The sequence below is a fragment of the Vanellus vanellus genome, assembly GCF_965231255.1.
Source record: "Vanellus vanellus genome assembly, chromosome: 9".
NCBI classification, from domain to species: Eukaryota; Metazoa; Chordata; class Aves; order Charadriiformes; family Charadriidae; genus Vanellus; species Vanellus vanellus.
Genome location: NC_138914.1, coordinates 14,159,261 through 14,184,488, shown reverse-complemented (window position 1 = coordinate 14,184,488; position 25,228 = coordinate 14,159,261). Strand labels below are relative to the sequence as shown.

General features: G+C 43.9%; 1 protein-coding gene across 2 annotated transcripts in view; it reads right to left on the bottom strand.

Moving 5' to 3' along the window:
- Positions 1-3,952: 3,952 nt before the first annotated feature.
- KBTBD12 (kelch repeat and BTB domain containing 12) overlaps positions 3,953-25,228 on the bottom strand; it is a 41,573-nt gene continuing 20,297 nt past the window's right edge. Inside the window, exons 5-7 of one of the 2 annotated variants that reach the window (XR_014269519.1) lie at positions 18,856-19,053; positions 4,432-6,610; positions 3,953-4,278 (exon numbers count right to left, since the gene is read on the bottom strand). Coding sequence is in view for 1 of the 2 variants with exons in the window: in XM_082487981.1 (XP_082344107.1) it covers positions 6,441-6,610; positions 18,856-19,053 (368 nt within the window). In the remaining variant the exon portion in view is untranslated. Of the gene's footprint in view, positions 6,611-18,855; positions 19,054-25,228 lie in introns of both variants that reach the window. The other variant, XM_082487981.1, reaches the window with a different exon arrangement.

The following is a 25,228-nucleotide window of genomic DNA, read 5'->3' as shown; positions in this document are numbered from 1 at the left end:
CCACGTTACCAAAAATCAGGGAGATGACAGCGGTGCAATAATATTCTACCATTGTATAACACTTTTTGATCTCTGGATCTCAACATAACATTACAGACATCTGTGAGCCACCCCCTTTAAAGCCACAGCAAGGCAGACCCACAAAATGAGTAGAGATGTATTATTATAACTATTTTACACGGGTGAACCTAGGCGCAGACTAGCAAACAGAGTAATTGAACTGGAAACAAACCCCAGCGGTTCAAATTTCCAATCTGGGCTCTAGTTATGAGACGTCTCCCTGTGATCCTCCTCCTCATACTGGAAAGCCTGGAAAAGCCTATTGAATGGGTATCATAGCTTTTTATGTTAGGATTCAGCAGTTGTTTCAGCCGCGTTTGAAAGGAATGAGTCAGGAATTTGTGTATGTGGGAAGTGGTTTCCTCTCACATTACTGTATGTATGGATGAAATACAGTTCCTCTACTATGAAGCTGCTGAATGAGAAAATAAAGTAGTGCAGCCGACTGGCACGTTAGCGGCTGTGCTTCGACCCTGGTAATGAAAAGCCAGCGGCCTCGGGAGGCCAGTTGGGATAATGCATTTCGTAGAAAAGCTGGTGAAGTCACTCGCGTTCTTATACAGAATGACTAGAAAAGGACAAAGTGGAGAAAAACCACCAATGCTAAAACCTGATAAATTAAAGACCAGGTTCTCTAGTGAAACCTGGCCCGACTGAAACTGCAGGAGAAAAATCCGGCTTTAAGACATGAGCTATAACGCCATAACGAAGACGCCTCCCTCTGTGCTCCAGGCAGCTTTTGTAGCAACTAGTGTTCAGGAATCAGAGATAACGATAATGGCTCGTGCCTGCAATCAGTACAGCTATGGCACGCACAGTATGCAAGGCATTTAGTGTCAAACTTACCAGTGTCACGCAGCGAGACAGCGGCGAGACTAAGTAGAACGCAGGTCACCTGCCTTCCAACCCCGGTCGTAGCCAGAGGACCAGCAACACTGCAGAGCAGGCGGGTTTTATTTGCAATGAGACCGAACCGCAGAATTTGGGTTGGGGCTAGAACCTGCTCAAAGATGAGCGCCCTCAAATCCAGGGAGCTGGTACGGTCTTCCTTCTCTCCTTCAAAGCCGATTTGTTGCTGGAGCAATAGGCTTCCGAGAAGTCTGGAGCCTGGTGAACACCCCAAGTGGCTGTCCCCATCTTCTCGGGAACTGAAGGGGAAAAGGAGGAGTTTAAGGGCTGGTCAGGCACGCGGGCTGAGGCAGGAACGGGGTCAGGGGAAGAGAAACAGAACAGATTTGCACAAAGCTTTCAAGAGGACTCTGAGCTTTTGAGGAGAGCACTACAGCCAGCAAAAAGTTGGAGAAGGAAGGAGACATAGGTGAGGACTGAAAGATTTCCTCGGTGGTTCCTTAGCTCAGCAAGGCATTGAAGATTCTTTTTGACTCGAAGCCTGGAATAGTTCCATGTATTTAAAGACCAGCGCTTTTTTTGATATACTTTGATGAGCTATGCAGAAGGCAGAGTTGCCAGGTATGCGTTAAGAAAAGGATCTTACCGCTGTCGGTAAAGAACTCCTAAAAATAATGTTATACATATGTATATAAAACACATGGGAGTACACATCCTGGAGCACTTAAATGCTTTATAATTCGGAGGTGATTTCTTGCGGCGAGGCAGGCCAGGCTGCCAGGAGCCCCAGCTCTGCACACCACGCTGGTTCTCACTGCGCTGGCGGCACAAACGCGTGGCTCCAGCGTGGCCTTCGCTCTGGCTGCAGTCAGAGGGTGTTAGTAAATCATTCCATCAGACACCCGGGCAGGGCAGTAAACACAGAGGAGACGTTCACCAAGAAAAGGAGGAAAGCGTACTCCCGCATACATTCTATGTATATTTTAGCCATTTTCCAATATTTCCTTTGCTTTCAACCTCTACGTGTCAAATGATGGTAAATTGCAAATGTACTAGTTCCAGCTGAGCACAACTGGGGGCGAAATAGCTTTTCTTTGAAGCTGAAGCTAGAGTCCACTTGAAAAGCTGTAGGGAGAGCCACGGAAATTTGCAAAAGAGTAACTGAAATTCTGACCTGGTGATTCAAAGCATTGCGATTCATGAAACAAATTTTCAGAGGAGCTACATAATCCATTAGGAGAGCAGCCTGTGAACGAGACCATCACTGTAGCTCAGATAGAAATCACTCGGTAAACAGCCTATTAAAAGAATGTTGTCGTCTTCCAGATCAGCGGAAAAACAGTATAGATCTTCATGAATATATTTTAACATTTTAAAAAATAATGCATTACTCAGGAGTTTGTTTTCAGGTGATCAAGGATCTCATTACACGTTTGAAGCAGAGGAAGAAATATTAGATGAAGATTCAGGGCCAAAACTTTTTACATCTGAACCCTCCCTGGGAAGAGATGGGGACGATCGTTCCACCCCGCCTTGGCTCCACTGCATGTGGTGACATCTGGGAGCAGCTGTCATCTCTGTTGCCGGTCTCTCGCTTTTGATGCTCCCTCAGCCTCTTACCCGGAGCATATTTGGGAGCACTGGTAGAGGAGCTGACGGCTCTGTGCGCACCAAGGCAATTTTCTGCTGGCAAATCCAGGCTTCCTGAGTGGCACAATACAACCGGTACTCAATACAGAAACTGCCCCATAAATTTCAATATAGCACACATGCAAAGCGTGCGTGTGTGTGTGTGTTTGCCTGGCACGGGCAGGGACTGAGCCACAGGCAATCGCAGCAGTGGTACGTGAGGGTGGGGAGTCAGGTGCCCCGTGGTTTACGTATGCGGGCAGTTCCTATGGCCACATGTGCGAAAACAGAGATGAGAGATCTACGGGGATCCTTATGAAATCAGTTATACATGGACAATGTCAAAACAAAACATTAGCTGGGGATAAAAATGGAGAGCTTCAATTAGCTTTTTATAGCATCTCATTTTTCGCTTTACTCCCTGTGTGCCACGTGACCAGCCACCTCTCCAACTTTTTTCTTCATATTTGGCAACCAGTGATGTACTTCAGCAATTCAACTGAAACTGAAGTGTATGCCTTTGCTTAATAATCCCCCCATTCATTGAAATAGTCGGTAGCTTGCCAGCGCTGCTTTGTTTGCATTTTAGAATTATGGATGACGTTAAGACAGCCATGATTAAATGCTCAGCTAACTACTGCTCTCAGACAGAAAGGGGCTGAAGTAAACTATTATTTCAGTGAAACTCCCAAGCTTGGGGAATGCGTATTCTGGAATACTATTTTTTTTCATCAGGATTTGTAATAGAAGAAATTAAGACTCTTAAGGACTTTCCCAGCAATGTGAGACTACCCATGGATGTATCCGACATGCAGTATTTGTATACTCTCAAAAGGATTTTGGTTGAGATCTATACCTCTCAATAAGTGTGCTTTCTGCTTCTTCCTTCCGTCCTCGGTTAAGCTTTCATTTCCAAGTATTGGTTTAGAAGTTGTCATCGCCCCAAGGGCAAACCATGAACTACATGGGGCCCACACAAAATGTAAGACGTTAATGCCCCCATTCTAGATATTTAATCCCGAAGAAAACAATTCTCTGCCTGATTTATAGTGCTAGACATTCGGACTCGAGCAGGACCAGAGAGACAGGGACACAGAAGAGTCCCCACTAACAGTCTGACCCTGCGGGCAGCAGGGAGCGCGATGCTCGGTGCCCGCGGGGACAGGTCACTTGCCGGTGGCGCACAAAGAAAAACCTGTGAACTGCCCACTACGGCTCAGGTTAGCTGAGTGCAAAGCTAGTACCTAAAACATGTGCAATAACTCTCCTCAGTTATCAAGACAGACCTTCTCAGAGTACCTACCTTCCTTCCATCCAGCTCATTAAATAGCGGTCTAAAAAGCAAAGCATACGAAGTGGGAAAGAAACGGCCAGCTCACTACTGGCATAAAACTTTAATAGAGGAGTCTCAGCTGCGTTCCACATATATGTTCAAATATGACTACTGAAAGCCTGCAAAAGTCTCCCTTCTTCCCTTGAAATATTCCAAGTAGACTGTCTTTCAGAGAGCAAAGTCCAGTAGATTAACTCAGGCTTTAAGCCTCAGGAGGATTTGAATTGTCAGGAAGAGATCACAGAGCAGAGGCTGAAGACAAAAAAAAAACAACTTTAAAACATTCGCCCTTAAAACAAAAAAGGTGAAAGATGCAAAATCAGTAGATGCAGTTGCAGACTTTGGAGTTTGACAAGGAAACACTTAACTGATACTCAAGAGCGTTGCTTCCAGCTGCCTTGAGAGCTCTGTAGAGAAATTAGACCAAGATTACCTTCATTTCGCAGCAGCAACTAAAGTTAAAAAAAGAATTTCCAATATTGGATGGTTAATTGGAAGAACTTTCTACTGATTTTGTTGAAGAACATATTAAAGCAGAGTTTGCCTCCTTGGTCTTATACCTGCAACTGCATTTAGCGACCAGAGTGGTTAAGACTCTAGGAACTGCTCACTGATTTGTGCCACTGAAGTCCATGCTTGTCGCAACTCTGTTCTAGACAGATGATGACCTACATATGAACGATGGAAAGAAAAAAGAAAGACTGGATCACATAGAAATGATACAAACACAAGAGTATGTATTTACACTGTGACACTCCTTCTGCTTGGGAAACATAAAGGGAGACAAGAGATTAGCTGTAAGGCTCACAGATTTACTCCTTTTTTACATGTTTTCCTTAGTTTCCCCCCAGCAACTCCCTTATTGTCTGAGCAGTCCTCAGTGTCCTACTATAGTTATCAGGTAAACTTCAGTGACCTTCCTGCTAATTGTTTTTATATGACAGCTTACTATTCCCCCTGGATATTTTAGAGAATAGTTCATGAATCAGAAAAGTCAGAATTGGGAAAGGGCTTTTGGGTCATCCTCTCCATCTCTCTCTGCCATAAGCATTGCAGGCAATTTGCTGGCATTTTTGCGGCATAAAATATGATCGAAAAAGAAAACGGAGATGCTCTGAAGTGCAAATCCTGCAAGTAACTACGGAGAACTATCTGATGGATTCCCTCATTTCTTTGCCAATTATTTCCTCCCAGTTTTGTTGCTGCATTTGTAGGCATCAAAAGCAACTTCTTTCTGACAATGATCATTCTTGTACTATATTATAGCTTACTTTTAGTGTTTGCCTCTCACATTCACTCTGCCTGGCAGCGTACTATCATTTGCAATTTTGGCGCAAGAGCACAACTGAGATTTCCAGTTCTCTTGTCCATAGTGCCCCAGCAGTGACAGACAGATACACCATAACGTAGGCACCACAGAACTGATAAATAGTTATTGATAATTCAAATGGTATTGGTAACAATTTTCTCTCTAACCAACTGTCTTCAAGCCCTATAAAGGCCAATGCTGCCTTAAGAAACACTGAATGATTCCTCTTCCCTGTGATTATAGCCAATTCTGTTGGTAGAGAATTTACCTTATGCTACTTCATTAAACCTACTTCTATAAAAGCAGCTACTGTTACATAAACATTTATTGTTTAGCACATCTATCCTTTTCCTGTAGCTGCAGAGCTGATATGCAGATAATACTAGTCTTAGTTTTTACTTTTTAGTTTACATCCCCTTCTCCATCTCTCCAAGGACGAGGGGTTTCTAACTGAGCTTTAAGGTTCTGGTCACACCAGATCTTGTAACAGGTAGGACATATGTGAAAATTTAGGATTCTTCTTGTCTACTGGTACAGGCTGCCCACTAACCCTGCTGGAAGACTTGCCTGTGACTCGTTGCCAAAAGACTAGTTTTCTACTAGCCTGGGCTCAGCTCTGTTGGCAAAGACAGGATCTCGACTGTCCTGTGGGTTAGATAATGTTTGCACTAGCTGGTGTACTTGACCAATGAACCTTGGCTCACGGTTTTTTGTTTAAAACAAACAAAGGTTCTTCTCCGTTTTCCCTCTGCTCCTGCATCAGTCAAGAACAGTCTGGCCCTTTGGTACAGCTGGCCCTGGTTTTCATCAGCTGACTTCATATATTTCTTAGCCTCCTCGGTAGCTTAGTAGAACCAGATGGGATGAAGGGCAAAGGAGGGATTTCCCTGGCTAGAGCTTTCCCTCATGTGTCATGCTGTGCTGTGAAATGAGCCCTGGGATGCCACTGTGCCTGTGAGGCAAAGGGTCCCAGAAGCCCAGGCTGCACCCAACGCTGGAGCTTGCACAGCCAGATGGAAGACGAAGGGCCACACACAGAGGCTGGGCAACCTCGACTGTAAATCACAGAAGTCCAGAGCACCAGTACTAGCAAACTAAGCATCGTCTGAGAAACGCAGCTCAAACGCAATTCTGTCCTTCAGCATGTGTTGCTGGCTCCTCTTTGTGGGACTCAGCTGTCATCCAGAGCCAATGCAGCATTTGCCTCTCCAAATTCTTCAGTTTCTGCAGAATCTGGAAGCACCGAGAGTCACTGAACTTCTATTGGTCCACTAAATCTGGGGGAGGAGGGATAAGATCCCGCGGGTTCAGCCTAGCGACGAGGCAAACATCATAGCTGTCGTGCATGAGGACATTGATGGCCACCACGTTCCACTGGTTCTCCCACGTATCCAGCTCGAGGATCTCTTTGGTGATAACTTCGTGACGAGCTGAAAAACAGAAGCAACAACAGCAGGCATCGGGAGTCAAGTCAAGCAGGATCAAAGAGGTTTGTGCGGTTATTATTATGACCCTTCTGTAAGGTGGCAATGAAAAGGTAATTTTTGTGGCACTAACAGCTACGCTGTTGGAAGAGCATGCGAGTTGTCAACATACAGCAAGTGAAATAGTGCAGATGGAGATCTGCACAGCGTATTCAGCCCTCACACTCTGGGCTCCAGGTGCAGCTGCAGGGACAAAAGCACGAAGTGCTCCGTCTTGGTACAAGTATGCAGGTGGCATTTCATTGTGCAATCAATTGTCAAAGGTTCATCTTTTAGAGACAGAGCATTGCCTATTGTTAATGAGTATGCCTATATGCAGTACGTTGTCTTTTCTTTACCCCCACTAAAATGCAGCTCTCGGGCTCCTGGAGGCACTCCAGTGCTATGGCTTTTCATGGGTGCAAAGTCTGGACACCCTGTGATTTGGGGAGAAATAAAGACAGAAAGAAACCTCCAGGGCTTTAAATGTACTTTAGCTGTTCTGAAGTGCTGAGGAATTTGTCGTGAACAGTCAGTTTAGAAGAATGCCGTTAAATCACAGTCTCAAGACAAGCAGCTTTTTATCGAGACTAACAAAAAATTACAAAAGAATCACCGTGCAGCAGGGAACCATAGCTGTCAACCAGCAGTGCTATATTAAACTCCTTATAAGAAAGCAAAACCCTTCTTTGCTAAGAAAAGTCCTGAGCTCTCCAGCGATTGTTACTCAAAGCCAAGTTCTCTCCTAAAAATAAAAAGCGTCTTTCATTTCTGCTCGCTTTTTCTTTTCGTCTTAAAGTTGCTTTCTCACAGCAAGTAACCTTAGTCTAAACTTTTCTTACTTTGAGCCGAGGACACACACATGTCTTGCTGCCAGCGTCCTTCTGATGAGTTTCTGGACAGATGTATCAGAAGGCAGATCTCGGGGATTTCCAAGCACAGACACTTCACAGGTACCAGGATAAGAACCATCACAGCAAGAAACATTGACTACTCAACACTGTTTTATTGAGTCTTAAAAGACTGGTGACAGCCTAAACTTCACAGGGTCCAGACTGAACTTCCCATTCACCTTTGCCTTCTAGAAAGCTTTTTTTTTTTTCTTAAAAAAACCCAAACCAAACAAAACAAAAACCAACAACAGACCACCCTATCCTTCACATCTATCGCCTGCATCTCATTGTTTGGACACCGCGCTTCTGTGGAACCAACAGCAAAGGACTGAAGAAGGGGAAAAGAATGAAATAGAGAAGAGCATCCAGAAGCACATATTGTTTGTCATGTTGGAAACACAGACCACATATCCCTCCAGAGGACAGCAACCCTGGGGGTTTGGTACCCCCAAGATGGTGCTGTCGCGGTTTAGGTTCCATGCAAAATTAGCATTGGTGTTACGATGAGGTAGTGTCAGCGGATTTAAAATACCCCTGGGGCTCCTCCGCAAGTAGCTTCAGGGTGTGTGGGGGTGTCAGATGGAAACAAGACTTCTTCCCCCACCAGGGCCAGTTTCCTCGCTGAGCTGATTCGGGGCAGTTCTGTCGACTGCAGGTCCTGCGCATGCGCGGGAGTTGTGGGTGTCTCAGCTTTATGCAAATTCCTGCACATTTTTGTCCTGTTTATCTAAGGAAACTGCTCGCCAACCATTCACCATCTCTGTCCCCTCCCTCACCTGGTAAAGGAGTGCAGCACAGTGTTTCTACCCCCCGTACTCATTTTCCCCTCAGTTTTGTCACAATTAATTGTGGCGTAATTTTTGCTGGTCCAAACCCAGACCTCTGGGACTTTCCTAGATCTCTAGGAGCTTGCTTGAGTAAAATTTGGGTAAGAATTCAGCATTTAGTCTCATCTGAATAGTCCCCGTTCCATTCCTTTCTGATGTTCACAGAAGGTGAAAGAATAGTCATGACGGTTTGCTTATTGAACCCGGGTATGAAAGGAGAGTAATAATAATACGTAGGAAAGCTGCACCGGTCCAGGAGAGAAGAGAGCAAACCGGTAAAACATGTGAAGAGCGAAGGCATGGCTGGCAAACTGCAAACGACTAACACGTGCCAGTACCAGCAAAGAGCTCGTTTCTGCGTGACCCTGCGAGGGTGAACAGGTTTTTCCCGAGAGGCAAATACAGAGACACAAACAGACCTAAGCTGTGACATGGGAGGCTCCAGTCCCTGTATTTATTATTAGATCATCATCCTTGATGCAATAAATTTTTATGCCTGGATTTTCTTTGGCATGGATGATGACAAAAATGAGACAATCAGAGGAGAAAAAAAAAAAAAAAAAAATCAAACACTGGAACCGAGACGTTCTATGGGTGATTGCAACACTTCAGGAAAAAAAAAAAAAATCATAATTAAAACCTCAAAAGCAGATTCGGCAACCCTTCCTTAAAGCCTTGCTGTGTTTTTTCCTGACCCTGGTGACTCACAACCTTTTGTGTCCCTTGTTTCCCTTTTCTGCGGGATGTTGTAACTGGTTTTGTCCCACTCTACAAATTCTGCTTTCCAGCACACGGAGTGTTAGTTAACTCTTAACCCTTGGGAGATAAAAAGAGTATGTTGTTGGAATAAGGGAAGCAATCATTTCTCTAGTCTTATCTTGTTTAACATGAAGGGAAGCAGCACCCTTTGGATGAGAAAGTTCATGTGAGGAAAAGCACTGCTCAAAACACAGTCATACTTCAGAAAAAAAAATTATATCCTCGCCCTTTCTTTTTAAAAGAGAAATGAGTTAAAACACTTCCATTCTTAAGCCTTTTCTTTTTTGGTCTCACTTTGGGCAATAGAAAAGGTAATGTTTTTCAAAGAGAATAGCACCTTTGATTCCAGGCTATAACATTTGATTTGGGCTTTAATCCCAATAAAGTTTTAAGACTGAAGGTGCAAATAATTCTGGATTCTGCCTCATTGGTTCACCTTATTTAATTGCAATTTTTTTTTTTTTTTTTTTTTTAAAGGCTATATCTTAGCAGCCAGTTTTGCTTACAGGAGACATATGACACCTACAAAAAGAAACTGGCTGTAGTACACAGAGTACCTGCTTAAAAAGCCATCCCACAGAACTCCCTGTCATACATAGCATTATTCTGCATCGCTTCCCAGAGGACCACCTTACCTAATGAAAGGATTTAACTCCTTTCCAAGTGCTTTCATTTTTTTCTGCAAAATGAGGCAGTATTTTTCTGCACATTCTTGTTTAACCATGAGAAGTTTTAAGAAACTTTCTTTGCACTATGTTTTTCTGCATAGGAGTTAAACCACTTTATATTAGAATTATTCAGGTAGTACAAACCTAACCCCAATGCAGATCCTTATCAAGCAGTAAAACAGTGTTTATAGCAGTATGGTTTATTCTTATTCAGGAAAGGAAAAGGCTAAACCAGCATAGGGAGCATTAATTTCAGCATAAATTTATCCCCATGAGAAATAGTGGTACGATAAAAGAAAGTCAGAGCTCTTTGGGTATAGTTACGCCTTTTTGAGGTACAAGTGCAGACAGAAGGTGAGCGCTGAGCCTACAAACCCATCTTTTCCCAGTGAAAGAACTTGAGTTATACCTGAAAATGTTTAATTTATAAATGCTAAAATCATATTTCATATATGCAAATATAGTAGTCTGAAAGTAAAATGAGTTTAATCTTTAAATTCTCTTTTTATAATCTGGTCTGTAAAAACCAAAACACTTTCCCACCATTTTTCATATGAAATTTTTCTTTGAATGTGCAGAAAAAACAACCAAAATATTAACTTGCAGTAAGTAATTGTGTGCACTCCGTATACACAATCATGTTTTCTCTTTAAAAGGTTTGTTTTCTAATATGATTCGCTCCCCAAACATTCATTTTATGTTGCAAGTTCTCTCATGTCATTTGAATCTGGATTGACTATAAATCAGGATGAACCATTCTTGGAAAGACCCCCAGTATGACTGCAGGCAACATAAATATTTGATCTGCTTTTTCTTCTCTTTTTTTTTTTTTTTTTTTTTTTTTTTTTCCCAACTGCATTCCATTTGTGATTTGGAGGTCGGGGGGAGGAACAACTTTCTATGTGACTGTAGTATTTATTACCACTTTTGGTCTTTCTTGACCTTGCTTTCTCTTTCCTATTTGGAACTGAACGTTCAGATATAATTCTTAGATTTTGGGTTGGGAGGGTTAAAGGGAGACAGATGTAGAAGAATTAAACAACGTGCTTAACAGGTAGAAAATCTATAGGTCATCCAGGACTATTAACCATGCAGCTATTATGTTTGGAAGCCAATCCAAATAAATTCACTCTACTGTAGCCTGTTTAGTGTCTGGAGCATTGAACTAAAAAAAAAAAAAAAAAAAAAAAAATTCATACTGAATTTTAGTTCACTGGAGTTAAATCTGTGGCGAGTTTGCCCAAATGCGGTCAATATTTCATTATTTCTTATAGAAGCCCATCGACATCGGCTGGTATATGTGCCTCCATCTTATGAATGAGGAAAAAAATAGTTATAGAGACAGCGAGAGCACGTGCCGAGTCACGAGCCATGCTGCCTCTGCCTCGGTGCAGGGCACAGATACCCACAGCAGTTTTGGACAAGCTCTCCTGCCTGCTCGCTGCGGCACGAGCTGTTCGATGGCCAGCAGCACCTAAGCAAGTTTGCCCAGAGCAGGGCCAGGAACCCCAGCACGGAGCGGTGTTGTGTCGCGAGGGGTAGTCTCCGTGTCACATCTGTCCTCGCCCACGAGCTCTGTGCCCTGGGACATCCTCACGCAGGCTACTCGCCTGAGCTCCTGCTGATGTTGGTTCTCAGGTTGTCACAGCACCTTTTCCTTTCCAGTCTGCAGTTTCCTAACGTGTTCTATCTTCTTTCGCCATAAATCAGTTTATAAAAAAAAAAAAAAAAACCAACAACAAACAAAACACGACAAAACAACACCAAACCTGTAGCGGTTAAACTGTTAACTGCCCGCTCTGCCTTTTCCGTGGAAAAAAGCACTTGAACATCACAAGGTGCTTTTCAGTTCCCCAGCAGTCCCCAAAATATTTACTCAGGTGTTTCTTTCACTGGCTTCCCCAGTTCTTGTCACCTAACAGCCACCCCAGAGCTGCCTTGAAGCAGTTCGGCCTCCACTGCTGGTTTGTACCTGGGTTTGCACGCCATTGTCTGCGCCAGAGAATGATTTTAAGCCTATGGGACTAGCCTCTGCTACTTATCTTCCTCGCCACTAATAGCCGCCTTCATAATGACATGATGTGGAGCTAGGTGACTTGGGAATTCACGTTTGTGTTGCAACGGGATAAAAGTGCATTTAGATCATTACCACCAGATGTCCCGGCTCCTCATTTGCAGTAGGAAAAAGAAGAAGTTCACCAAGTCTGTGGCCTTCCATCCCATTTGCCTATGTGAGCTGCCCCCTAACTCTACCAGCCTCCCTAGCGTAAGGCGGCGAACACCCCTCGTGGGGTCAACTACATCCATCATCCACGCCCGTGGGCAGAAGGAGGCAGATGATACACAGGAGAGGGGACTTGGCTCGGCTGTTTAACATGCTGGGCAGCCTTCGGGATGTTAAGTATCGAGGCAGCGTATCCCGCCAGACACAGAGAAAGCTGGGAGGCAGGTTGGGGCTTGAATTTACGCCTGCGGCAGCTTACTGTTTCCACAGCACCTGCGTGGAGGAAGGTAAGATATTCCCTCTCGTAGACAGGACCTCTGTCCTCTTGCTCTGCTCTGTAATTCTTCAGGATCATAGTTTCGTGACCCACCCATTCACTCACAAATCACTATATATTAAAACTTTTATATATATAACTTATATATATAAATAAGAATATATATATACTTTTTAATGTATATACAATATATTATATATTATTCTATATATATATAAAAGGATATATATTATATATATAAGAATATATATATAAGAATGGGAGGGTCTACAGGAAGGAACTTCTAATTCAGTTACTTAAAGTGTTTTCCTTGGGATTGATCCAGCTACTCCAGCTTTTAAAATCTTTCCAGATTTTGCCTGCTGTTCACAGGCGAGGCCTCTTTCAGACATAATCTTACAAGCGCTGGTCCCGCTTGCGCTGCAGGTGGTAGCAGGATCACAGCTTATGGCGGCAGCAGGATCGGTGCTCTTGAGTCAACGCACCGTTCATCTGAGTAGAAACTGCAAGGTCGGAATAAGAATTACGGGTCTCAGACCATCCTGAGATACTGTTTCTAAATGCCTCACGATGGGTTAATACATTATTAATAGAGGATATAAAGCATGTTTAGGCTGTATGCAGAACAGGCAGTTATAAACACAATCGAAGATGTCATATGTGGCTACAAGCCATGTTTCTAAACAACCTATTGACCTCTTCAGCAATTAATTAAAATGCATTAAAATCTCTATTAATCATTCATTAACCCTTTATAAACTATAAGTGAGCCTTAGTAAGAAGCATGACTGAATTACTAACGCTGCGCCGTCAGATACTGGGTCAAATTTAGATCCGAAACGAGCAGGTGCTGCTCCCCAGCAATTCCCCTGCCCTGTACTGGCCTTATTTACAGTAACGAGCTGCCAGCTAACGAGCGGGGGGGCCGAGGGGCAGCCCTCCGAGGAGGTCTCTCCCGCACGCCGGCGCTGGGGGAGAAGGAGGGGAAAGGTCGAGCAGCGAATTTTGGGGGCGGCAGGCGGGGGCGATGGGGCAGTGCCCGTGGCCGCCAGCAGATTTCTCTGCCGCGCGAACAGCAGGGACACTAAATCCCTTCCATTGGTGGGAATATGTATTCAAACGGTAACGGCTGTGGGCAGGAGAACTTTTAATTATTCATCGCTGCCCAGTAAATTCTAACCGAGGGGAACAAACAGTGCTGCAGATAGGCGGCCCGGGGTTTGCCCCTCTGCTTTATTTAGCTGGGAACATGGGAAGGTGCTGGAGAAACAGGTTTCGTTCCAATCCCTCAACCCCCAAACTTCACAAGTGTGGTATTTACTGTGCCAGGCTCCTTAATATGTCTAAATTTAATTTGATTCCAGTAATGTTCCATAACCACTAGGATAAAAAACAAGCACTAGAATGATTCTCCATCTAAATCACATAATGGAGGAGACTAGGGGGAACAGCCTTTATGGGAGATTAGTCAAAATAAATAACTATTAAGCTAGTCCACTGTCAGGAGAGGATGGTGTGGAGATACAGACTCATTAGCTCAGCTGGAATACAGTAATTACTACACGGTTCTGCAGTGCCGCAAGCAGCACCGCTTCTATTCCAATGTATGGATTGCAATTTATGTAAATGAGGAAGAAGGGGCCAGAAAATGAATCCAGGGTATGTGCTTTTTTTTTTTTTTTTGTAGAATCAGAATTACACAGCTAGTAGGACTCAGTGTCACTATCACCTATTTTGGCTAACACTTGCAAACACAAAATTTAAATCCTTGCGTTCCAAGTTCACAGATATTTCTTCCCTTTCCCCTTTCTCTGACTGTAACACCACTTAAGTGAAAAATTCATTTCTACTTGATATCAGTAAGCAATTAACAGAACTGGGTAGAGCAGCTCTGGTCCCACACACGATGCTAAACACATTACAGAATTTTTCAACACATATAGTAGGGAAGCAGTACATTTATCTTCTCTGCTATAAACTGCATGGGAGGGAGATGGCAAAACCGCCAGTTCAGAGAAAGACTGTTCCACATCAAGTGCCATTAGCTGATGAAATCGTAAGACCTCTTAAGTGCTATGTGCTGCTGATAGCAGACCTGTTCGGCACTTCGGTATTTGCGTTGAGGTGGTTGTCCCTTTACTTTGCACATCAGCTGATGTCACAGGGGCGTACAGTAAAGAGATGACATTCTAGTTAAAATCATCAAGTTAGAAAAAAAAAAAAATCAACTCTGGATTTGAATTTATTAATTCAAATCTGTGAGACAGGCAGTTGGACCAACATCTATAACCTGAAACCGCAGCTACAAGCCCCAGCCCCCAGAAGCGGGCTACGAGATCTGTATTTGCGCAGCAACAATGCAAAGTCAACAAACATGTGCCTCCGCGAGCTGGCGGTGGCGGCAGATGACACAGTCCCCGCAAACAGGCACGCACCCTTGCCTTCATTATTTTCACCAGGAAAAAAAAAAAAAAAAAAAAAAAAAAAAGATATTTATAATACTCGGAAGCAGTCAAAAAGAAAGGGAACCCAATGTGGCAGGCATTTTATACGCGTGTAATGCTGCATACCTGAAGAGCTGCTTACCACCTCCTTCGGCGAGGGACGCTAATGAGGCTGCTTCTGCCGCGCACAGGCTAACGCTAATAGCTGTCAGCCTGCGCGGGTGGCAGGTTTTAGCTCTATGTAAAGACGAAGGAAATAAAACATGTCAACAAGAGCATTATATGCTCAGGCTGCAAAGGCTGGTTAAAAATCCGTAATTACAGCAGCAAACGCAGCAACGTATTTTAACAATTAGTAAAAAGCTGGCTGGCTACTGCGCGTTGAGTCCTCCTGAGTATTCATACTACGGCTAATGTTTTCACTCTGCGCAGAACTATAAACTAATGGGCAAAACCAACCATTTTAAACATTTCTGAAGATCTTGACGAATGCTGTAACATTGCTGACAAATGACAGGCAGCATTCACGACGCTAGGCTACGTGAGCTGGAGCTGGGTGTCAGAGACAAGCAGATTAATGGTTCCTATTTGCCATAACACTTTTAGCAGAAAATGAGCTAATTTGCAGAAACTACCGGCTAACAGATGAAGTTTTGCAAGTCTTGCTAAGGAGGAAACAAATTCAAAACAAGCAGAAGTGATTTTTTGGGGTACTTATCATGACCGTAAGAACACACAACATTTGTCGGCTCGTGACACAACACAGAGGTCTCGGAGTGGTTCGCACCATCTAACCGTAGACACCAAGCTCCTGCTGAGTTTGCCTTAGCTAAGCCAGGTTAGAATCCCTCATATCCAGATCGAAACACAGAGCACTAAGAGACAAGAGAGGTCCTCGGCGTTCTGAATTGCCTCCTGGTCTTTCAGAGCAGATGTAAAGCACAAAGGACCTGAATCTCCCTCTGGAAGTGCCTGTGCTTCTCCATATGCTGCAGGGAGCCGGGGGTCACTAAGGTCTTAGTGTAGGCGCTCCACATAAGTGTGTAAACTTCAGCTGAATTAATCCCCGTACCCCTTTCATGGCCAGGCATTGGGCAAGCTTCTCAGTTGAGGGAGCCTCAGCAGGGGAAGTCTTACAAGCTGTGTTTACCAACACAGCTCAACATTGAGCAGCATTCCTTGCAGTTCAGAGGAAGCTTTCCCTTGACGAAGCTCAGGCACACTTTGGAGTCCACTCATCCTTTAGAGGGCTCTGCGTTGCTCCTTTCAGCTGGCCAAGTCGACTTCCCTCTGGAGACTCTAAGTAGCCGCAATTTCTCTTCCTCTGCTCCTGAGGATGCTGTTAGAGCTGTGCCACTTGTCCTCGTTCAAGCAGACAAAGATATGTGAGAGGCAATATATATGGGATGGGAATCCTGCCATCACAATACTTCAAGTGTCACATGGGACTCAGAAGAGATGGTAGCTGAGCAGTACTCATTTTTTCATGCAAATTTAAGGCCCTTTGAGCAGTTGACAGCTGCTTTTCAGCTTTGTGTTTGTGTACAGCATCTCTGGTCTCTAATTATCCATTTAAGTCAATACTCATGCAGAAAGGCATACAGAGCATGGCACACACGAGCAAAATTAAGAGGCACCAATGTCCTTAGTAGGTCAGCTTTCATGCTGCTGGATCAAGAGTGGGTTAAAGCAAATGCAAAGGCAGGTTGAGGCTGGGGAGCTGGGGACAGATCTGTAGTGTATAGGCAGTTGGTTTCAGCCCCTTATGTACATTGGCTGAGACTTTCCATTGCAGCAGTACTTTTGGCTTCTATTTTTTTTTTTTTTTTATTGGAGAAGCACTTATTCTTGAATGTTCACAGCAGCCCTTTAGCTCTCAGCAGGCGGAAAACCCAGAGACTACAGCTGCGCCTCCAGCTTGTTCCAAAAACTCCACTTGGTTGAAACTAAATTACAATGTTTTGTGAAATTGGAATATCCTCTCTCGGTTGCATCCCTCACAAAAAACAAAGTGACATGCCAAGAAACCCAAAAGACTAAAATCCAAACAAGCACATTCTGAAATAACCCTATCCGCTACTAAAGCGGCAGCGGCACATGATGTTCCATGAATATCTCGAAGCTGCTGAGCAGCTGTAATTGTGAAAGAGCAGAGTCAAGCCACCCTCTCCATGTTCCCACATGACAGTAATAACCCTCTCTCCACCCTTCACCCCTGAAGAGAAGATCAGGCAAGAGCTCTTTCCAGCTCGCAGAGAAGACAGGGCCAGGGAGAGAGGCCAGCTAGATAACATCTTCAGGTTCAGCATGGGGACTCCATCCATCTTTTTCTTGATGATGGTAACTAGAAGTTGTTATTGTTATGAAGATGTAGAAAGTCTGTTTCCTTTAATAACTTGAAAGTCACATTAAGAAGCCTGTCTTTAAGGCACAGCTTCCTCTCAACTCCTCAAATATTCACATACATCTGATTTACAGTTGACACCGAGAATCTTATTTTGGCTCCCTTGTTAATAGACACCATAACAACGTCTAACAACACAATCACATACTATTTCTTTACTGGTATACAAAATGCACACGTAGGGGGTCAGAATCCAGGTTGCACAGGTAACTGCAAAACTGGCATTTTCTAACTCTGACTTCTTGTTTTCCAAACTACTTAATGCTTTTAGTGCAGGGGAGTTCTATACATAATTATATAGATTGCAATAGTGCAGCCAGGAATCAGGACCCCATTGAGCTGGCATTATACAAACATACAAAAGATGGCCGTCTTGAAATCCACAGGGGGACATTCAGCCTCTCCCGGTACTACCACTCTTTATACATGACTCAGTGACAGAATGTGGTGGTGGTGTACAGAGAGTGTTTTTATGGCTCTGAAGCTACCTTATTCAGAAAACCTCATACTAATCTGTTAGTCATCTTGAATGAAATTGCTTCATTTGCCAGTGCCAATGATCAGCCTTTTGAGATTTGTACCCACTAACTTGAAGCTTTTTCCTAATACTGCTGAGAAAAAGACAACTATGGTGGCACAATGTTTGCTATGGAAACACAGTGATGTATCATAACTGTAATTGCTCTGAAGTCACAGAAGTTCCATCAGAGATGACACGAGAACGTGCCTGTTAGAGACCTGTCATACAATTGTTTTCAGGAAGCAGCTTCCTCTGCCAGCAGCAAATGAAGGGAGGCGAAGGTGAGTTGTGAACTAGCTGATGAAAATCATAATTCTAAAATAACAGCAGCTTTAAGTTTAGAGTTTGTTATGCAAGTAAAAGGTGATGCAACTGGAGCCGGTGTAATGTGAAGGACACGTCACCCATTGATACCACGTGGCCATTCCTGGGCAACAGCGAGCCTGACATGACATTTATTAGCAGTGGGTACTGTATTACTGCTTTCTCCTAGAAAGGAAATTGGGGTAGCAGCTGCATGTAGCAGGAGAGTTTAAGAGTGCATGTTTTGGGACTCTTTGCATTTATAATGAAAAAAACGATTAGCAGTACTGAAGATGTAGATAGAGCTAAGCACAGTTGGAAGGAAGAACACTTAATAGAAGAAAGGTGGCCATGGGGCTAGGATTATTTAAAATCACCAGATCTGCAATTTGTCTCTTTCCATCCTTTCCAGTGATCAAATCCAGTTCCCTACCCAGAGTACTCCTTAAATACACAAGCTTTTTCAACACCGATTATGAAAAGCGTGTAAGTAAATAGGCAGAGCCAGATAGCTTGGCTAAGGACAGATGGATAGTGCCTTAATTTTCAACAAATATGCCCAAGTTCTTTAACGTCCATAACACACTAAGCTCCTGATCTCAGTAGCTCTGAATGTAAATCCAGGGGAGTTCTACTGAGGTTGTAGATTTAGACGGGTTTAGCACAGATCAGAAACATCCCTAATTTTTCATGTTTTGTTAAGGGAAAGAGCAAAGGGCAAACAGAATGCAATTCATATTGACATTAGGAGCCGGCAGTCCAAAGGGCTGAATCAGCTCTGTGGTTCCAGGGCATGCCAGTGCCACCTGACAGGGTTGGCCGGTCATCAGGTCAGTCTGTGTACAGTGAAACGGATTTCAACTACGTAGGGAATGTCAGACTCATTTTAGTACCTGCTCCACGAAATCCTCCACAGAGGTACAGCTTCCCTTCCACGGAGCCTGCGCTGGTAGAGTTTGTTCGTAAGGAGAGGAGGGGAGAAGGCATAGGAGGTCCATCCCTCCAGAAGTCTCCATCAGGGTTATAAATTTCCACGGCATCAAGACATTTCCGTGTCTGTCCCCTGTCACGACCAAGGCACCCAATTCCTCCTGCAAAGAATACGTAGGTCAAATGTAGCAGTCCCAGGTTCTGCTGAAAAATGCATTGCTGGCTGCATCATTTTTTGTTTACATGTCCTCATGTCCTTCCCTTTCTTTTCGCTTTTGCAGCTCCAGAAATTTGTTAGAAAGCAAACTCAAAGCAGAGGCTACTGCGCGTAATCTACAGACATCGAAGCAAGATCCTTTCTGAAGTCGTGCATCAAAGGAAGAACAAGCAGCATGTCTTCAAAAGGCAAAGGTATTTTGTCTTGGTTTCTGCTTATATAGTAATGTTCGTCATTACTTGTTCTGTGTGCTGGAAAAATTGCTTTATCATTAAGTTGCAATGGATCAAAAGTTATTCTCCAATTACTGTTAGTGGATTTGACCCTCCCACTTGTTAACCAACAATCATTTGGATTTGTTGGTTAGTTGTCGTCAATAAAAGAAAAAGATTACACCCATTTCTTAAGGGAAATCAACTTCCAGAAACGAACCCAGCCACTAGGCGGGAGTGCCAATTGAGTTCTTTGTGACAAGCCCTCCCGCAGAGGGTTAATTGGGATGTCTGAAGTCGGCGTGCAGGGTTGAAACAGATCCCAGGTTTCATTTGCTGGGACATACTGCAACAGGCTGCAGACCTACCTGACCTCTCAGTGCACACTGCAAACACCGTACGCTGTAATCACAGAGTAAACACCGCCTTTCCAAATCCTTTCCAGTGATCAAATCCAGATTTTGAATTCACAGCTTTTGGTTCTGGAGAATTAATATGCTGACGTACCCTCGCAGGTTTTCCATCTGTGCCAATGGACACAATACCCTGTAATGAGCACTGACGGCACGCTGAAGCAGTTCTTTTGTGCGTGCGTGTGTGTGTGTGCGTGTGACCACTTTTAAATATAAAATGACTGCAATATGCAAGCAATTTCCCCATGAAGGCTCGCTTTCCAGATACACGTGTAGGACCGCTCAATTGTGCAAACCCAAAATGCATTGTGCGGCATGTAATTATGCCCTCGCACACGCAAAGGGAAAGGCCTGCGAGTCTAACCTGCGCAAGGTTGGTGCGGCTGCGTTTGAAATCTATTGCCCCTGGTGCTGTTAAGCTGGTCTGTCGGGGAAACGAGCCCCTGTTCCTCAAAGTTTTACTTGCAGTTCTTTTTCCATCTACCTCTTAATATGGACTGTGTTTTTTGGGTTTTTTTTCAACCTTTTGGGCATTCTCCAAAGGTATTTGCAAGAGGCAACTACATGTAAAGGAGGACCGCAATGCTCCAAAATTGCTACCACTGTGTTCTTGATCTGTACTTGAGAGTCAGGTGAAGATAATATCAGTTATCCCTGCATCAGAGCAGCGAAATTAGAACCAAGTTCAGTGTCCGTTATCATCAGCAGGAAGTTTTCCTCCAGCTGACCCTAACAGCATTTGATTGGGTTCAATAGTTGAATTTGGGTTTGGTTTTCAACTCCTTTTCCATGCATAGCAAATGCACGGAAACCTACCAGGAAGGTCCTAGCGGTTTGTATTAGGTTCCCTTCAGCGTGTGCATAAACAAGGCTAGTATCCACACGCTTTCGTTACTAGCTTAACGCCCCCAATTAAGCAGCATTTGCTCTGATGGGCTCCTCCTCTGAGGCTTGATTCACCTAGGAGAGCTGAGGTAGGCAGTAATCGCGGTCGTGGAGTTGTGCTAATCATTTCCACCCCAAAAAGGGAGCTGTATGCATCACCATTCTCCACTAATCCTTGATGGCTTAGGAGAGGTGCCGCTCCAAGGGCGGGACACTATTCCTCTAAATTTATCAAGAAAAGTTTTAAGGGCTAATCAAATTTTTTAACTGATGAGGCTATTGAATCGATTGCTTATCACATAGTCTTTCTGATGCTACAGCATCCTCCAGTAGAATCACAGCATACGGCACACAAGACAATTTGCTACCAGGGTACGTACAGTCTACAGAGTGCAGAAAGAGACACTCAAGGCAGTTTTAACTGGGAACCAATAGTATTAAAGGTCCCCACAGACTAATCTGATCTGCTCAAAAGACAGCTTTGTGGTGCCAGACAGACTGCTGCTGGTTATCTAGCCAGCTGTTTTAAAATTAGCCCAGGTGTTACTGTACACCACTGAAGAATATGCACTCACCCAAAGGAAAAGTCCTCATGAGAAGAATGAAACAGCATCTTGTTCAATCAGAGGAATGAAGGGTACCAGTTCGGGAACGCATGCGGCATGTCAGAGTCAAACAAAAATAGCTTTGCTGATTGCCTCAGTATTTCAAGGGATGGCAGCGGACAAAATGCCCCAGAACTCTTCTAGAAGCGTAATTGCTGTTTTCTTAATGCATTTTTATTGTCATTTTCTAAATTGAGTAACTGTGGGGCATGGTAACTTCAGAAAGAACAGAAGTAATCAGGTACAATACTGATACAGCACAATCAGTGACTTTTAGCAAAAAATCACAACCATTACCAGTTAATGAAGACGTTCAGCTGCCAGGGATCTGCCGCCAAACATTTTTCCCCGTGTAGTTATTAGAAAACTAATTTTTCATGACCTATTGGAGCATCTTTTCAAAAGCTTAAGAGCTACCACATATTTCCAAACATTTATGAAATCTCCATTGGATAGTTTAAGCAACTTAAATTTAACATCCTTTAATCCTGTCATTATCAGAGACAGTCCTGAAGGTACAAAATACCTCCATTTTATTTACGCCCTCCACAACAATTTCAGATAAATCCAATTTCATGTTCTATTTACAACAAGGGCAAAGATAAGTTCTCAGCAAATAGAAAGCAAGGAGGAAAAAAATCAGAGGGGAGTCAAGTTTCATTTTCAAGCTTAGAAAAGTAGTGTTCTGAAAAACAAGAAATCAAGAATTTCAATCTCCTCTTCTAAAGCAAGGCTAACACTGAAATCTTCCTAGCAAAGGAATCTGAGGATATTAGACTCCACCAGCACTGCTTTGCTGCGTTCCCAGATGCGGTAGTTCAGAAATACTCCTGTGAGACAATACTTTTTCCCCCCCCTCTATGGAGACTGACGTCTTAGGCCTCTTCCCAAAGAACTGAATACACAAATCAGCAAAAAAAAAAAAAAAAAAAAAAAAGATAAATCTCAAATGTAAATCAATTCACATCTGCAGCTGAGTGCAGGCATCTCACATTAACCAGGCTATCCATCATCTACAATGTATGTACCATGCAAGACTTCAAATTGGCAGAAAAAAAAAAAGAGAAACTTGCTGTGTCAGACAATTCAGGCTGCTTTGTGCTCTGCCACTCACGACTCCAGATCATCCTGTCCCACTGCCCTCTTCATTCAGATTTATGAAACCATTAGGAGCGCAAGTGGAGACATGCGGAATTAGAGTTAAGACCATGAAGACTGTCTTTATTTCATGTTCTGTGGGTAGCGCAGCCGAACAGCTGAGTTCATGCTATGCTCCTACAGGAGCCTCTACGTAAGATGGGGTAACCTTTAAGAGGTTAAGGCAGAGTACAGTAAAGAGGGCAGAGGGTTGTAGGTCATTTGGGGGAGATTTTTGTGCCAAGTGACCCGCCGGCAGCACATGCATCTGTGCTTGCGATCGTACCTTAAACCACCCAGAACTATAGCTGGGGTCATTAAAATACGCGCGCTGCGGTCGCAGCCTCCCGGGAGTCCCACCAGGCGCGCAAAGGGCAGCGATTGCTAGATCCATGCCTGGGCTGGAACGGATGCCGGGGAGGGTCCTTCATTGAGCCACGCTCACCTGTCTCCTCACAAACAGAGCAGGCGAATTCAACACCACTGGGCTTAGTTCTCTGCATAAAGCCCAATTATATGTCCTTTGTGCAGGGGGACATGAGTTTCTCACTGGGAGTTTTGAGCATTTCTGTCATTTTCGCATTCATCACACAGGAGGATTTAATCCCAGTCTTCCCCCGTCCCCTTACAAATACACCCTTTCAACACGTTACGCTTTTTACATTATGCACTTTCCCTAGGAGATATTTCAGATGCCACTGAAGGACTAAAAAAAAGCCAGAAAAGCCACCTTTGTGTTCCCAAACCCATTAATGCTTGAGAGCTTTCCATATCACGCTTGGATGATTCTGCAATCAAACATACTTTCAAGGACACTCTGTAAGCTGTGGTTCTAATGGACTTTAAATTTAACATGAAGCTCCATTAGTGAAATAAATATATAAAGAAAATACATGATATTTATTAAGAAATCAGGAGAGAGAAGACAAGCCTTTGATGCAAGAAGGCAAAGCAGGGTAGGTGATGCGATTAGCACATCTTCAGAATTTCAATGAGATACGGTTCTGTGCCTTGCCGTACCCGCGCACCGCTTGTAGCTGGCTGAAGGCGAAGCATATTGCTTTGGCTGTGGTCAGCTGCCTCCCCCTTACCCCATGCTTATCTGAGAAGACTGAATGCAACTTGAGGCACATCAGTTCCAATAACAGAAGGCGCTTCCAGCACTTGAGGGGAACGCCTGTAACGGCGGTGAAGTGGTAGAGAGTCACTAGTAATAATTAGTTCGGTGGGTACAAAGGAAATAAGTGCCTTAGATATATCTATATATACCTATAGAAGTGAGGCTGACACGTAGTTGAGTTTCAAGAGAAAAAAGTACGTTTCTACACGTACCCGGTGACTTTACCCACGTCACTGGTACTTGTAAAAGCAGGCACTGGTGCAGAGCAATTGCACTTCCAAGTCTCATCCACGCTGACCCCTTATGCAGCTAAATCTGCCAGGCAGCTGGGTCCAACGTGGACAGTTTTTTTCCCACCAAGATAACCACCCAGATCCCAGCCTAGATCGCTCATTGCACGGACAGGACGGCTGACAAAAATGACACCTACAAGGTGGTGACCGCTGAATATCAGACTTCACACCATTGAATTTGGTTCCCCCAGTAACAGACACCTGAAATTAGATGTGAACTACAGTCTCTCGGCCAGGGCAGTATATCAGGGAGCAACAAGAGCAGACCTGCTTCCAAAGGGAAGGCAACTGAAGCTCACCGTCAAGGCGCAGCTCCGTAGAACCAGAGGCGGGCAGTTGCAGGAGGTCCCACCAGCAGTTGTCAGGCAAAGGCAAGGTTACACCAAAGGGCTGAGCCCTTTTTAAATGGGTTTAAATGATGCTCCTGGGCCTATGGGAAGAGGGTGTGGGTGGAGGCCCCAGGTGATGCTGGTCAGGATGATCAAGACCCATTAGTGCCTTCAAGGCACTGACACTGTAATTCTTTATCATAGAATTAAGTCCTCAGATCACAGTGCCGAGCAACATGTATTCTTACTAGTGCCTCTTTGGATTTTTATCAAAGAAACCTAGGAAAAGGGTGGGAATAAAAAAAAAAAAAAAAAAAGGAGCAATCCTCCAACAAGCAAGTGAAATCTAAGCTTTCTCTCCCGTAAAATAATTCACTATTAAATTGATCTCTGGAATGCACAATGGCTTTAATAGCGCTAATCTCTTATGTAACACTTCCCTTCATTACTCTTTAACAGCACTCAAGCTGAGAGTCTCAGCCCTTGCGTTACTCTCTCGCTCTCTGCAAAGCAGGGCTGCATAGCTGGTTTCTCGGAGAAACGAGGGAGCGATAAAGCTAGCCCTGGCAGGCACTTCCAAAGATGAAACCGAGAAGCACTGTCATTCTTTACTAACACAGAGCAAAGAGGATGAGGTAATGCAGCTTGTAGAAGACATGAGGGCAAAAGATTGATTAGAAGCAGGGCTGAAAAAAGAGACGATTGCCTTCCTAAACGCGGTCAACGCTTCAGTTCCAGCTCCTTCTTTTCTCCTGCAACGCCTTGTTCTCATTTCCTTTGATAATCCTTAAGTGAGTAGAACGCATCTCTGGTCTCATCCACCAGACCGAACGTTTGCCTTTTTCGTCCCTCCCTGCACACAGGCACTCCGGAGCCCGTTGCACAGGTACAACAGAGCAGAATCAGGCCTGTAAGCTGCTCCTTGTCAGAAGTCCAAAGCATATTTATAAATAGACGTGTTTATTTTAGAAGAAGGTGTTATTCAAATGCACAGTTAATACTCAAGCATGAAAGCTAAAATGCCTCCTTCCAGCCCCTCCTACACACGCTTTCCTTTCCAGAGAGACCCCAAAGTACATATTCAAATAAGTATTTTATGATCGAGACATTCAGTATTTAATTGAA